Source organism: Episyrphus balteatus, chromosome 1 (assembly GCF_945859705.1).
Source record: "Episyrphus balteatus chromosome 1, idEpiBalt1.1, whole genome shotgun sequence".
Lineage (NCBI taxonomy): Eukaryota > Metazoa > Arthropoda > Insecta > Diptera > Syrphidae > Episyrphus > Episyrphus balteatus.
The window spans coordinates 174,400,162-174,416,757 of NC_079134.1; the positions used below are offsets into that span (position 1 = coordinate 174,400,162).

Here is a 16,596-nt window from a genome sequence, read left to right on the forward strand (position 1 = left end):
ACTATAATATTTTAGTTGACTTCAAAAACATTCAAAAAGTTGAAGAGGGCCAGAGTAATATTGACAAAAAGATCTGACAGAAAACAATTAGCTCTCGACCATCAACTCCAGACAAGAAGTTCTCTATATTCCAGTGGATAACCACTTGAAAAGTTTTCAAAAGAGAGAGAGAGAACATTTAAGTCGTGTTCGACGCTTAATCGCTTGCATTTTGCACTCAGTTATGGTTCTGGTGTAAATTTTCTTTGTAAGGATGGTAGTTTATTTTATCCTTTTGAAATGTTTGTAAGTCTTAGGTTCCAAGTTTTGCTTTCACATTGAAAAAGGAGTCTTTTTCATTCTCACTCTCCCCAGAAGTGTGACAATGTAATATTGCAACGTTAAATAATATCTATTAAGCCATATGGCACTTATATTGTCCTTTAGCAAAATATACAAGACACTAACAATATGTTTTCTATAAGATCCTTATGGTGCTTATTGCAGTTGAAAGTACACTTCATGAAAATAAAACTCTTAATACCTCATATCCTAAATATATATAGTTTGGCGTCTCCTGATATTCTCCTTCCCAGTCACTGCTCCCAGTCCTTATGTTTCATGTTTATCGTGTCCTTAGAACACACGTATGACAATGTAACAGATGCCGGAAACTGGGCACGTATTGCCTAATAAACAAGGCTACAGTCACTGGTAAAAATTGGACTGAGAGAGAGAGCTATGTTCTCGTAATGTACGGTAAAGAGGCTTTGTGTCAAGTGGAATTATGTGCTAATCGATTTTGGGCGTTGGACCTAGGACCACCACCATCACAGCCAGTCAAGTATTTTCGGCAGGCTTACAATGTTTTATTACCTAATAATGTAAAGCTAGGCAATGTGGATAGAAAAGTGGATATCTGCTACAAAATTATGCAGCCGGGACACGTTTTATCCGCAGTGTTTCTGAGTTGAGAGTTTGTATTTATCGAGTGAAAGAATATCAGAACAATAAGAAAAGGTTTGGAATTTAAAAATATATTTATATTTTTGTGTAGCAGCGAAAAAAAGGAAATGAGGTCTAAGCTGCATTCTATTCAAAAAGTGGTTGTCTGTAAATTCGGTTTACCGGACAATAATCTCACGTGATAACGTCATAAGGAAACTGTTGTGTGCTTTTGTTAAACAAAAATGATGCAAAAATTATTTATTTGTCAACATTCTTAAAAAAAAATTATAAGATAATAAATATTATAGGAAAGTACTCTTAAGCAAAAGATTATGACCTTACATATTTTTATATCTGTATTTTTTATAGAAAAACTAAATAAAATACCTTTTTTTCATTTCTCATCATATCAATTTTTACTTGCGATATAGGTACTATAGGGCAAGTTTAGGATTCGTAAAAAAAATCGAACTCGAGATAACAATTTTACATGACATTACGATGATGGAGAATGCCAAAAAAGTGGGTCCGGCAATTCTGTCTGTCTGTCTGTCTGTCTGTCTGTCTGTCTCTATCTGGAGCTGCAGCCTAAACAAGTGAAGTGATTTTCTTCAAACTTGGTAGTTAGCAGTTTTTGGTGATTCCCTAAAGGGGAAATTGAAATTTTTTTCTTATGACCAAAACTAACGGTACTTGCCATATAACGGAAATAGAAAAGTTAATTTTTTTCAAAAACGGATCTAACGATTTTGATTTAAATTTTTGTGTGTAGTACTACACATAAGAGCCAACTTTTAAAATAAAAAAAATATTTTTTGTACCGTTATTAACGGTACCTGTGATAGAACGGTTTTTTTCGTTTCTGAATATCTCGTACAACATTAACCCGATTTAAATGAAAATTTTTATACAAACGTGTGTAAGTAAAGATAATATTAAGAATTTAGAAAATTTTCAAAAAACACATTTTTGGATTTTTAAAAAATATTTCAAAATTTTTTTTTGAAAAATCAATTTTTTGAAAACGGATAAATGAAAAATTTTGAAATTTAGTTTTTGTGTGTAAATTATTTATTTCTTCAAAATGGCATACCAACTTTTTTTTTGAAAAATGTTAAAAAATTTTTATACATAAAAAATTATTTTTTTAAAAAACGGCTCCTACAATTTTCGAAATTTTTTTTCTAAAAATACCTTTTTATACAAGAAATAAAATGGCATATTTGTTTTTTTTTTTTTAAGATAATTTAAAATGGAGTTTTATTAATTATAAAAACAGATTTAAGTTTTTTATACTACTTATGAAATTTCTTCAAAATATCAAATTTTAAATTTCTTGAATAAAAAGCTTTAACATTATAGTTACTTTAAGCATAAGAGCAAGTACGTGCGACCCCAGTCGTGCAATTTATTTTACATGAAAAGCTTACAAAAAAAAAACACTATTAAAAAGTTTAATATTTCTTCTAAAGAAAAAAGACATATTTAAATATTTACAATGCGTAAAAAGTATTAAAATAATTTATTCAAAACAATCATTTCTTATGATAAATGTGCCCTTAATTATGAAAGTGGACAAAGTCTCTCCAAAAAATGGCATCAAATCTAGCCTTATTATTTAAGGGGTAAAGTTTATTTGAAAGTGAGATTACAGTAAATAAACTTCTTTACTGCTCCTCCAGTGAATTCATAAAAGAAATATAATTAAATCGTTATAAGAAAATTATTGTGTATTTTTTTCATTAAACAATGTAAAAATCACTTCCATCACCCAAAAATCCATTTTTGGTATAACAGCCTAAAAATTTTATTCCATCTAAAAGCCTATTGTTTCAGCTCAAAGTATTCATATCAACTATGTTTGCACGACAACTACAAAAAGATCTAGAATTTTTTTCAACCAAATCAATTTTCATCAAAACAAGAAAATTAACCTCATTTTTTTCAGTAAGGTACCTTAAAGTCCATTTTTTTATATGACAACCTGTTATAAATTTTATATTATCTGAAAGCTTATTATTTCACCTTTTTTATAACGTTTCAATCATATTTCTACGATGCCTAAAAAAAAGTACCTAAGAATTTCGAAACTGAAATTTCAAACTGAGAACGGTCATAAACTAAACCTATATGTTCTATGAGTTTGAGATTTTTTGAACACTATACAAAATTGCTACAAATAAAAATCTAAAATAAATTTTTTTATTGTAGGCTTAAAGTCACCTAATTTGTTAAAGAACAAATAAAAATCCTTCAATAGGTTGTTGTATTTTAAATAAGCTATAGAAGATTTTTGTATCTCCAATAGTTTATTTTTAATTTTTAATTGAAATTTTTTCTGCACTGCCAAAAATTTCAGGTGGAATGGGAGAAAATGTCGTCAGTTTTTAAGTTGGATAGATTTTACTGTGAATTGAAAATAAAATGCACGGCTGGCAACAACATAATTGGACAGTTAAGGTAGGTATCATTAGCGGCGTTTTGGATTTTTTCTGACTGTAATCTATATAAAGTCAGTAATATGACACAAACTCAAACTTACTTATAGACATAAACTAAAATTTGTATTTATAATGCACAGTCGCTCTGCAAATGCTTTATAAAAGTATAACTTTTTTAATAATGTAAACCAAACAAATATGTTTTAAAACTAAAACTTAGATATTTTATGACTTTTGTTCTATAGGCTGTCATATTTGACAAAGTTAAATAGCTTGTAACCAGCGGACAAGCAAGACTCTTTTAACGATACCTCAGTTGCTAAATTATGATGAGTAGTTAAGAAGTTATGGAGGAACATACATGCTTACATATAGTAAAACCGGTTTAATAACCTATTTTTCGCTATGTCGAAGGGATTAGAGAGGTGGAGGGCTGAAAGTAGAGAAAAATATGCCAATTATGCCTAATGTTAAGACAATGTTCTAACAATTTAAAGGTAGGTACTCAGAAACCTCAGCTGCTTTTTGTCAGTCAATCGCTATTTTATTAACCAAAACTTAACTATTTTACATCACGTTGCTCTATTTTTGTTAAATTCATTAAAATTGAATACCTCATCATAGACAAAAAACCTCCGAGGATAAAGTGTTTTTTTGTTGTTGTTTTGTTTTGTAACGAAATGAAAATCCACAACAAAGGGAACAATGTCAATAAATTGCAATGTTGTTTGTGTTGATGTTTTTTTTTTTGCTCGTATTTATATAAAAGTCATCCCTTGTGCGGAAGGAAATTGGTTGCTGTTTACAACACAAAACACAAAATGTACATTTCAGCCAAAAGAACTTCTTATAATGTTTATAGACCCAACTCGAGCTATCACCCAAGGGATATAATAAAGCTTAAATTTGTTTGCTGCACTTTTGTGTTTTTACATTTTTTTGTTTTTCTTTTTTTTTATGGTGAACCAAATTGACAATTTTGGCTTGTTATTGTTTACTGGTGATGAATAAAAGGGATTTTGAACCCACAAAATTGTTAAATTAAAGTGAAGCTATCTCATTTAAAAGTTTGATAATAAAAAAGGAGGCATCAATTGAAGATAATTTAAAATTTTGGTTTTTTTTCAGCTGGTGACACTCGTAATAAAAACATACAAAAATCTAACCTCCATTCAATTGAAATCATCACAAACTTTTATTAGCGGCTTATGGGACCCCATAAAAGCAAACCACAATCATGCAGGTACCTAAGCGGATGACATGAACTTCCGTTGAACTTTTAGGCTTCCGAGAATTCCTTTTTTCATTCACATAAATCATTAAAAACTATTTCATCCCCCTTCACCACCACTCTCATGATGTTGTAACTGACTGCCATTTGCCTATATGCCACTCTGCATTGGTTAACGGTAAAAATTGACAATACGCATAAATTTAAATTATGAAATCTCACGCAGCATGCCCGCCGCCGCCGGGCGCCATGTTGCAGCAATTTAGATTAAATCCGTTTTGATTGCAATTGCAAACGAGTGGGAGGGGGCCAAACACCCTCTTTGTCAAAATGGTTCTTTTCATTCGAATTCGACAGGAGGATTTTTCGTTTTCGTTTTTCCGGTTGGCAGCATGGTGGTCGGCTCAGATTACCAAGTTCGGTTATATTTTTTGCACGTGCCACTCTGACACTCACCCCTCCCCCCCCCCATCAATGATTCTGCCAATTTCCGATGTAAAATTTTTATTCAACATGACGTCAGTATACGTGTGGTATTTGTGTTATAGGCAAAATGTAAAACTATACCACAAAATTGAAAATAAAAACATGGGAGGCAAGTTAAACCGGATATGAAAAAGTAACCATTGGCGCGAACATTGAAATTGACCAAATGGCTGAATGAATTTGCAATTGGATTTAATTATAAACCAAAATTGCACATTATCCAGTTCAGATCGACTGGAAATAATCGATTTCGATAGAAAATATGTCGTTCTCCATACTCGAAATGCTACTAGGTACTACTCGATGCCGCCATTTTATATAACCCAAAAGTACACCTGGCTAACAATTTTAGTAGTTATAATTCCCATTTGGTATCAATGATGATGATGATGATGGTTTCGGAAATGCGTTTCCGGTCTAGGCAAAAAAAAAAAATTGAAATTAAATAAAAAAATTGCATTTGCTGAGGTTGCTTCTGTGTGGATGCGGTAAAAGTGGTTGGGTATTAATTAGATTTTTGTATTTTTTTTCTATTGCATTTTTAAAGTTAACATTTGCAAGGGAAACCGTAATTAGTATTGATTGAAATAGGTTTTAGAAGCACTTCATTATGGGTTTTTACTTTGAATACCCATGTGGAAAATGGTTGCATTAGGTTTTTTTGTGGAAATACAAATAAAGTGAGTGCGTTTTGTTTGAAGTTTTTTAAATTGAAAAAAAAGTTTGTTTTTCTAGCTAAAATAAAATAATAAATAATTTATAAAGTCGATACATTAAACTTAGTTTATTTTTTTTTTTTTTTGTTTTTTAACTCAACCTGCATTAAATATTAAATTTTAGAATCATAAGGTTGGCTGATTTTTTCTAAAAGCCAAAAGATTACTAATTCATTGATAATTGTACAGGAGTACGGAAATAAACGGCAATAGAATTTGTATTGATATAATAATATAATGTATTGTATCTACCTACCAAAGCAGAAATGATACTAACATTTATCCTTTAAATCTTTGCAAATGAATGTTGTTTTTGTTGCTAAAATGAAAAAACTTTGACATGAAATTCCAATGTAACAATGTTCTAGTGATATTTACATACCTGATGTCATACTCAAATATGTACTTCGATTGAGACTAAAAGCAGCTTGGAATATAATTTTTTTTTTTAAATTCATAACGGATTTTTCATAAAAATTGTGAATATTTGAATTTCAAGAACTTAAAAAAATATTTGAAAAATTGTCAGCGCCATTTTTAAATTTTTTTTTTTTATATAAAAACTTAAAAAAAAAATTTTTTTAAATTGGTATGCCATGGAAAAAAAATATCAATCGACCTACACTGCGATTCACTTGAATAAAGGCACTTATTTTGGAAAAGAAAATAGCAATTGGAGCTTTGGTAAGGTAACTTACCAAATTCTAGGTTTTGGTATTTTAAAAAGCAATTTATAACAAACAATATTGCAAAAACAAAAAGCCAAACCAGAAACCGTGTGGCTTCAAGTTGCGTTTTTTCGCAATTTTTCACAAAACAAGGCAGGCTATCAAGTCGAGTAAAAATGATGAAAAACGCTGGATCAAACTGGTTTTAGTATAGAAAAGTGAAGAGTTGATATTATTTGTGCATTTTAACAAAATATGGACCAAGAGCTTTTATTATTAACCACGAAAAAGAAGAAAATCGAAGTTTGCTCTGGAAATGCATTTTCACAGTGCACAATCACGAACTAAAGTGGAGAAATTACATAAAATGCCATATAATAGATTGCAACTAGTCGTCTTTTTTATAAAAATGTTGGATTAAAAAGTTGGTTTTCCTTCAAATTTGAAGCTATTTAGTTTTTACTTGTTTTTTAAGTTAAAAGAATGTTTTATATGTCAACGAAGCAATAAATACAAATTATGTCAATGCAAACGTTTAAAAAGTTCACATACACAACCTCATTCTAAATTGTGTGTTTTAATGAAAATTTGAACTTGGTTGAATTACGAGTACTTAAAAAAACATTTGAGGGTGATATGGCACATGCTAACACTATACTCAAGTAAAAAAATTTAGCACGGAATGCGCCATTTCACCCGCAAAAAACCGCGCCATTTCACCTTTTTTCGCATAATTCCTATTCGTAAGCACATCACATAAAAAGCAGATAGAACTACAGCTCAGATTTCACATGCAATGCATAACTTATACTCTTTTGTATGTATTAGTGTATCAAAAGCATCTAAGATCCCAAGGACTCACAAAATATCGGAACAAAAAAAAGAGCAAAAAAAAAAAAATTCGAAAAAAATCATTACATGATTTGCTTTGAAATTTTTTTAATTTTTTGTATCACAGTCAAAGAAACGAATACTGGCTACTTCGATTTAAAATATTTAAAGAAAGCTAAAAATATTTTTCATACATTTTTAGAGCAAGATATTTAAAGTGCGCCATCCCTCCCGCCGCGCCATCTCACCCGCTTTTACCCTAACATTTACATTCGATGAATATGAAGGCTAGTCCAGTGAACTTTCGTCTTGATCCAATATGCATCAGTTTTATTTCTATTGCGATGTGATTTCGGGCATTTACCTTATGGAATGCTCATGACATTTGTTTACCCATAGTGTTAACCACAACGAAAGCTTCCACTGTTATTTGTTTGTCAAAATTTGCAATATTTTTCGAACCACGTAACTAAAAGTTTATTGTTGCATACCTATTATAAAAAAGTATTGTTTCCTATTACACTTTTTAGCGATCTTTGTTGGTGATGCAATAAATGTACCTCCTTTCTAAATTTAAGAAATAGGACTAATATCGTTCTGGAACATTTTACATGGCTTGTTTTCCATCCAAAAACCACTCACCAGTCACCACCCCATTTTTGTTTTGTTCAAATGCAACCGTAAATAATGAACTTTTTATTTTGCCTTATTTGACCATAATAGTGGTCTTATTCTGCATTTTGAAGCTTTTTATATATTGTACACATTTTTAACTTCAGTGAAGGTACAAAACATCACACTAACATCAAATAAACACCACTTTTCGTTTGATTTTAGAGCCAACGTTTACGGAACGTGCAGCTAGTTTTTGAATTATTTTTCTCTTGGCTCTTTGTCTAGGTGCCTCATGCTTTTTACATTGAATTGAATTTTACATTAAATCACTAGTTTACGTTGATTTCAAAATATTCTCATAAAAATTTAGCGTATTTATCAACACCATTCACGACTGTGCATTTTTAATGTTAGCTTTTATTTTTGCATTTTCTGTGGTACCTAATGGTAGCTCTTAGCGCAGATTTTGTTAAAATACACAAATTATTACAAAGTTGCACTTTTCTATACTAAAACTAATTTTGTCCACGCTTTTTTATCGTTTTTACAAGATTTAAGAGCCTGCCTTTGTTCTAGTGTTTTGTCAGGAAATGCGAAAAAACGCAACTAGTAGCGAAACGGTTTCTGTTTTTGGTTTTTTGTTTTTACAATATTGTTTGTAATAAGTTACTCTTTGAAAACCCAAAACCGAAAATCTGTTAAGTTATCAAACCACAGCACCAATCGCTTTTATCTTTTGTAATATTAGTGCCTTTATTCAAGTGAACCGCAGTGTACAAACAAAGTTTCAGTAAAATTTATTAATCAATTGATTTTTCAAAAAAAAAAAAATTAACTTTTTACCGACTTCCAAAAAGTAGGAGTATTCAATAATTCGTCTGTATTTTTTTTTGTTACCAGGGGTAGAAAAGGGGTTGAAAATTGTTATTTTCTAGATTTTGAATCTATAACCATTTCTATACACATGTGTATTAGGGTGGGTCAAAAAAATCGAAATTTTTTTTTTTTTATTTTGTACTCCGAAAAATCGATTGCTAGACACATCTAGAAAATACACAACAAATATGAGCTCTTTATAGTAATGGGAAGGTGATCCGCTTCGCAATTTTCCATTTTTACATCAAGCTTCTACTAAAAAATAAATCATTTTTTTTATTAATTGACTTTTTAGCAAATTTATTTTCATATTCTTGTAGGAAATTGAACGCGCTCTACAAAAAAGGGCTTCTACACTTTATTCGTTTATCTAACCGTTTAATAGAAATTTGAGGTCCAAAAATCGAGAAAATCATTAAAAATTTGTTTTTTGTTTGTTAATTTTGTAACAAATTGAAAAATTATAATAAAATCAAACGCGCAAGACCTATTCTATGTAAGAAATTCATTGCTCCACAAAAAAGGTCTTGTTAACTTTTTTTATTAATCTAACCATTGTAAAGATATTTGAGGTCAAAGTTAAAAAAACATTATAAAAACATTTATTACTTTTCAAAATTTTCTAATTTACCGAAAATTCATTATTATCAAGTTAGCAAGATGTATTCTTATAGGGGCTTAAACGTTCTACAAAGGAATCCTTGGCATCAAATTGATTGCTTTAACCGTTTAGAAGATATTCGTTTCCAAACCAATGCCCATACTGATTTCAATAGTTTTCTTATGCATTGCGATTTTTATACGAATATCTTCTAAACGGTTAAAGCAATCAACATTCCACTTTTCTTCATAAACAACATATTTATTTCAAAATAAAACTGCTCTGTTGCATCTTATTATTATAATAGCAAAACTTTTGTTTCTTACAAAGTTTACCTACTTTGGAAGATTGTCAAGAATCGAACTGTCACAAAAAAAAAAAAAAAAAAAAAAAAAAAAAAACAACAACCAAGACGAAATCCTTATAAATTAATAATAACAATGAAAAAAAACTCTCAAGTACCTATTATAACATTTTCCGTTCTTCACATCATTTCCTTTGTTCAAAAATATCATAATAACAAAAGGTTTTTTATTTAAGGACCTTTCGTTCCCCCAAAATTATATGTGAAAGACTTATTCTCATTATGCAAACTGAACAGCACTATAAAACTTTTTCAACGAAAAAGTTTGTTTGTTTGTTAATTTTTTATTTTTATTTTGATTTTCCAAAAAAGTATCTTTTGCAATTAGACTCTGAGTAAACTATGTTAAATTTTTACCAATCTACCTTTAACCTTTTTCTTTTAATTATCTTGTTTGTATAAAGGCAAGGCAAATTTCCAGTCTACCTGCCTACTTATAAGAAATATTTGAGTTTGTTTCTTATTTTTTTGTGAAAAAGTTCGTCCATGAATGACAACATTTTGAAAAGGTAAAAAACGAAGAAAAAAAGGTTGAAATGATTTAATTAAGACTTCTTACCGCCGAGGTAAAGGTAGAAAGGTACTTCTGTCCCCAATGAAAAATAAAATAATTTCCCAAACTTCCACAATACACATAATATAAAAACACAACCCTTGAAAAGTTTCCTCCAATTTGTATAACTTTAAATTGAAATATTTGTTCTCCTCATTCAAAAACATGCTTATGGCATGTGCATGCTGCATGTGCTCTTTTTTTGCAAAACAAAAATCACATCACGTTTGCTTGCGCCATTCGAAGTTATGAGAAAGAATTCACTTTTGTTATAATCCCTTTTTGCTGGATATATGTTCACTTTATATTGAGTTAAATTTCCCCAAAGAAACAAAGTAAAATTCAACATTCTCTAGGCCAAACATTGACACACATACTCGCTCGCAGAACCCCATTATAAACTCCTCAAAGCACTTCACACTAACTTTTCCAATTCGCAAAATTTCTTGCATCATTCCTGATGGATTCACATCTCTCTTTGTTTGTTTGTGTGTGTGTCTCTTTCCCTCTCTCTCTCTGAAAACGAAACTATTGTCTGTGTGTTTCGCAAATATTTTCCTCCATTAACCAGATTTTCGAAATTCCTTGAAAAGCATTCACAACGGCACACAAACGAGAGGAGCACAATTGCAGCATCATCCGCCCCTAGGTTACTCATACAATGGAGGCTTGCTTCAAATGCAGGATATAACTTTAGACGCATTTGTTCGAGTTCGTCATCCCGGTGGGTGGTGTGGGTGGAAGTTTGAAAGTGATGACGATGAATTATTGCAATGGGGCAAATCCCCCAACACTTTGCCCGGTATAACCCTACCCAAACCCGACTTTTTGGGATAAACAAATTATCTTGCCGCAAGCAGCGAGTGGGGTTGCTTTAAAAAGCTGTGGTGCTTCGACAAGTCTTGACATTGCTTCGAGGTATCAAAACAAGAGGTTCCTGGTCTATGTTTCATAATTTATGAAAATATGAAACATGTGCAAATTTCCTGCTTCACCATATTTTCTACAAGTACACGTCACTTATTGATGTGACATAAAGGAGGTCGTGTCGTGGAGAGCATGTAGCTTCTACTTCTATGGTATAAATTAGGCTTTTCAAGAGTTACCCAATTTGAAGATTTAGAGCATATACACACACCACTGGCACCGATTTTGAGATGGAATTTCTACCCGAAAATTAAATTTATTCCCCGAAAATTACTAATGGGGAATATTATTCATGTGTAAATTGATTAGAAATTCATTTCACTTCGTTTGGCAATATATTTTCTCCTCTCTACCACAGATTCCTCTTAGTTTGATATGCAATCAAAGAAGATGAATAAAAATTGGTTCTTTAAATATTTTCATTGGTGTCCTTAGAGAATTGCTTCGCATTTTGAGAGAAGACATAAAATGGCAGGAAATGGAGAAAAAATGTTATTTAAACAAGAGGGAATACCTTTTGAAATATTTTCTAAAAGAATGTTTGTTTTTTTTGTATAATTCCGGTAAAGTGAATAAGAAAATAATCTAAGCAAATCTTTACAATTTTTTTTTATAAATTGAAAGGACAAGATATTCTTGAATGATTTTGCTCATTTTCTTTCATATAATTTGTTGAAAAAAAAAAAAAATGGTAATACCAATTCTAGGAATTCGATTATTGGGGAAATAATGCGCGCTTTTTTTATTTTAACGAGATTAATAAAATTTTACAGTAGCTCTTGACAAATATTTTAACGTTTCTTTAACAGGTTTTTTTTTTCAACAAAAAAAAGTGAGACACTTTCGACTTTTAGTTCAAGTTTTCTCTAATAAGTGTACTTTCTAGGAATTCAGGAGTCAAATATTTTTATTTATACGGGATTTTAGATAGTTTTAAAGAGTATAAATTTCGTTTTTGATCGCGCGACCGTCGGAAACTCAAGCTTAACACTACAACTTGAGAAGGACAATTTGTAAGCATTTCGTTTACAAGAAAGTGAAACTATTGTCTTCGGCTGTTGACCACTCCACTGAGAAATTGGTCCCCCGATATGACGGACCATACCAAGTGGTGAAATTCGACTGAAAAGATTCAAAGATCAAAGAAAATCCAGAGTGCTTGATGTTTGCTGTTATTTTTGCGACATAAAATGGAAACACTTTGAAGGCACGAACTCCAGTCTTCATCAGTTACCAGCCCAGAAACCTAACCTACATGCATACCCACTGCGCGCCGGCCCAAAAGGACTCAATCAAACACCTCAAAAAGTCAACGAACACCCAACTACACCGAGAAGTCAAAGTCTTGGAATATATTCAGACAAAGGCCTGGTGCACAGGTGGGTTTTTTGAACGTCATTTGATTCTACAGGTATCATACACAAGTATGCGCGTCAATTTATCGCTCGAGCGGTGACGCTTCGGGAAAACAGACGAGTATGAGCGGTAAATTGACGCAGCGTCACCGCACGAGCGGTTTTTTCCAGCTCACTTGTGTATGATGCCTGTAGAATAAAATGGCATAGTTAAAAATTCCCACAGGGCAAAAAATCGACCAAAACGCCAGGTAAGCTAGAGGCCAGATGAAAAAAAAAGAGTGTGCGAGTACATATGTATGTACGTGCGACTGAAGTTATACTTCTCACTTCACTCAGTATATGTAAATGAATTTCATATGATATTTTTAATTTTTATTATTGAAATAATTAACCCACACTTCGTTTTTTACATTTTTATCAAGTGAACCCTAAATTAATTCTTCCACCGAAGTAAACGAATTTCCCTTTCCCTTATATTGCGCATATGTGCGATATGGTTATTTTAAGAAAATTGTATGTGCTCGAGCACTAGTAGTAGCAACACGTAATTACCACATGGAAATTACCACATGCAACTTGCCACATGCAACTTACTACATGCAACTTGCCACAACCAACTTGCCACACGCAACTTGCCACATGCAATTTGCCATATGCAACTTCCCACATGCAATTTGCCATATGCAACTTGAAACATGCCACATGCACTTCCACATGTTTCATATACTGAATGCCACATGCCTCGTGCTAATTGCAACATGCAACATGCACTTGCACCATGTTTCATGCCACATGGTACTTGCCACATGCTTCACACAACTTGCGACATGAAACATGCAATTTGCAACGTGTTGTGTGTTTTTTTTTTGTGTACTGCGGCGAACTGCATTTTTAAATACTTAAGTACTGCCAACTCTAAAGGTGAAACGACAGCCCTGCTGCCCAATGTCGATCGCGTCATAATCCCTTTGACATTCTTGTCAAAAAGCAAATTTTTATACCCACCGTCCCATAAGAAGTATAACTTCAAAAATAATCGACGTGTCCTCAGCTAGAGGTCAATTCCTCCCCGTTACTATCGCACCACAAGCATAGCCGTAGCTATGATTTCACTTCGGGAGGGGTTAGCTCAGACCGAGCAAAATTTTTTTTACATGAGAGCATAAGCGAGCAAAAAAATTTTTTAGAAGCCTTCCTAAGCCTTATTCAAAAACTGTATAGTAAAATATTATATAAAAAAATACTGCATACATAGATACAATCAATCAAAATTTCTGCTTTTCGTTTTTCAGTTCGCAGTTTAAGTGAAAATTTGGAGAGTGTTCACTCATTTGTTACTTACTTTTAACTGTCCTGTGCATTTTTCTTGATTCCAAAAGCAGTTTTTTCACTTTTAATTCATTTTTTTTGTGTTAGAAATGATTTTCTGTTGTTTTTTCTAGGTTTTTAATTTTAATTTTTAATTTGGATTTTTTTATTTTGACTTTGGCAGAATACTCGATGATATTTTTTCGTTTGCTTTTTCGTTGTCGATTTTGTAGACTTAAACATTGTTCGTTCCGCTTCAGCTGCGTTCTAGGCTTTATTAACGAAAATACACAAAACCCCTTTGATCAAAAATGAGTTCTCTAAAGATACAAATTTAACATGCACCCAGAACAGGATAAATCTTCAGCAGCTGAAATTTTGACTTTTCACCTCTATAGTGTCCATATCCTTGGCTTAATATTTAACTCAATTCAGCTCAAATAATTGTTTTTTTTTTTATTAAATGTCACTGTTAAATAAATTGTATATCACGTCTAAATTTGAAAAATCTAATTTTTCTATTTCCTGTTTCCGAAGTTCAGTAAAATATTTAAAAAAATGTTGTTAACTTTTACAAAAATAATCAGTTTTCGTGATCTACAAAAAAATTTCAATCCAAACTGTCAATATTATGACGTTTAAAAATGAAAGTTTAAATATTTAGGCTGAAGAAACAATTTTTTTTGCATTATCGTTTCTTGTTCATATTCAGCCTAGTTTGCTGTGTTACCACAAACTTTAACAAGTCCCTGGGGTGTTGGGCACGAATCTGAATTTGACTAAAAAAATTATTTAACATACAACTTTAAGAATGGCATTCCCAAGAAAAAACAAAAAAATAAAATTTTTTTGTGTTTATGTCGGATTATTTCAAAAGTGAGCTCGTTTAGGAAAAGCAAATTGTGTACTTAAAAAGAAGAGACAATCAATTTATGTTTATCCATTTTTGTGTAAGTACGACTTATGGTTCCCACTTATAAGAGGGTTGAAAATTTCATTCAAATCAGAATAGGTACCTACTTCTTATAAAAAAAAAAATACTTTTTTCATATATTTTATTTTGTTCAAATCTTTTTTGAAACTTAACCTCTACGAAATTGGAATGGACTTTAATGGAGATTTTCGATTTATCACTAAAATATAAAAGCAATCCATCAAGTTCTGCATATACATAAAGGTTTGCACAGGTTTGTATTAGGATTGTATTTGTTTAAACACCCCCCCCCCCCCTAAATACGGCTATGACCATAAGATCCAGTCCAAAGGCCGATAGCACCAACTTACCAAGGCCCTTCAGCCGGTGAACGATTAACCACCACTTCAACCAGCAAACGGCAGACCCGCTGTCAAAGAACTCGAATCCGAAGTCAAAAATGTTCAATCAACCCGTTACAAAATATGACTAATCGATTTTTTGCTACTTTTTAAGCATTTCCCTAGCTTACAGTGGTTTCGTTTCAGGAACAAAACAATACTTTTCAAACGGATTTTGTAATTTTTCTATTAGCTCGCGTTTTCAAGATTTTTAAGTTATTAAATCTCGATAATCAATTTTTGGATTTGTACTTTTTCAAAAACAGAACAGTACCTACTTTTTTTTATTTGTTTTTTTGGGTGTGGTTAATTCAAATCCAATATCAGATTTTTTCTATCACCTTGTGTTTTTGAGATATTCCCGTTATAAAGTTTCAATAATCGATTTTTCGCTACCTGTATCACTCAAACTAGACCTGCCTGAAAAAACAGATTTGAAATCAGCGATGCCAAATTAGTAAAAACAGTTTAGAAACCCCATAAAACATAAAAAAGGTGCAATTTTATTAAGTTTATATTTAATTGAACACCAAAAGTTGAGATGATTGAGACAAATTATTTTCTAACTACACTAAAGTTGTCGCATAATTAATTATCCTTTGCATTTTGGATCTATGAATTTTAATGGTAATATTGAAAAAAAAACCGTCGCCAGAAGAATCAGCAACGCATTATCCGCATTGAACTAAATTCAGCTCATCCTACACAAATATCTTTTTGATTGATTTTGTTTACGTTTGAAATGCAAAAGAGGGTTGTTAAATGATCCGTAACCGAATAGAACGCAGAAATCTTTCAGAGCTTGTCAATTTATTGCTACGCTCTTTTACGACTTGTCTATTATATTCTCCCACCTTCCCGCATCTGTTGGAAAATTTGTAAAATGTAACAAGTTCGAACAAGGCGATGCTTTTGTGAAAATTTATTTGCCGTTTCTAATGGTGTCATAAAGAGACTTTGCGCATATCTGCAAGGAGCACTCGTGTTCTTCTGCGTGCTCTGCGGTTTTCTTTCTTCTTTTAATGCGGTTGTAAAAGATTCTGCATGAATATCCTTTTTTTTCTCTATCTATCGTTGAACGTGAGTCCTTTACCACCTACGAATCATTCCAGCGAAAATAATTATAGAATATACCTATGCTTGCAGCTGTGTTTGGTAGTTCAATAAAAGGTTTTGCTTGCAGCAAACTTGTAAAGCTTTGATGAGAGAATGCGAATGACGTGTAGGGTGGGTGTCCTTAAAATAAAACCTCTCATCTAGTTTTTTCTTCTTTTAACAATTTACGATGTTTGCCATGGAAGAATATCAAAAAGGGTCGACGTTGCAAGAGAGCCAAGCAAAATGCCTTAATTACCCAATTTAAGCTTGATGAAGTCACGA

The 16,596-nt window shown here is 31.7% G+C and overlaps 1 protein-coding gene across 1 annotated transcript in view; it reads left to right on the forward strand.

Annotated features, from left to right (window-relative positions):
• Nucleotides 1-731: 731 nt before the first annotated feature.
• Nucleotides 732-16,596, forward strand: part of LOC129912566 (uncharacterized) — a 56,085-nt gene continuing 40,220 nt past the window's right edge. Inside the window, exon 1 of the mRNA XM_055990871.1 lies at nucleotides 732-823. Within this exon, the coding sequence (XP_055846846.1) occupies nucleotides 732-823 (92 nt within the window). The remainder of the gene's footprint in view (nucleotides 824-16,596) is intronic.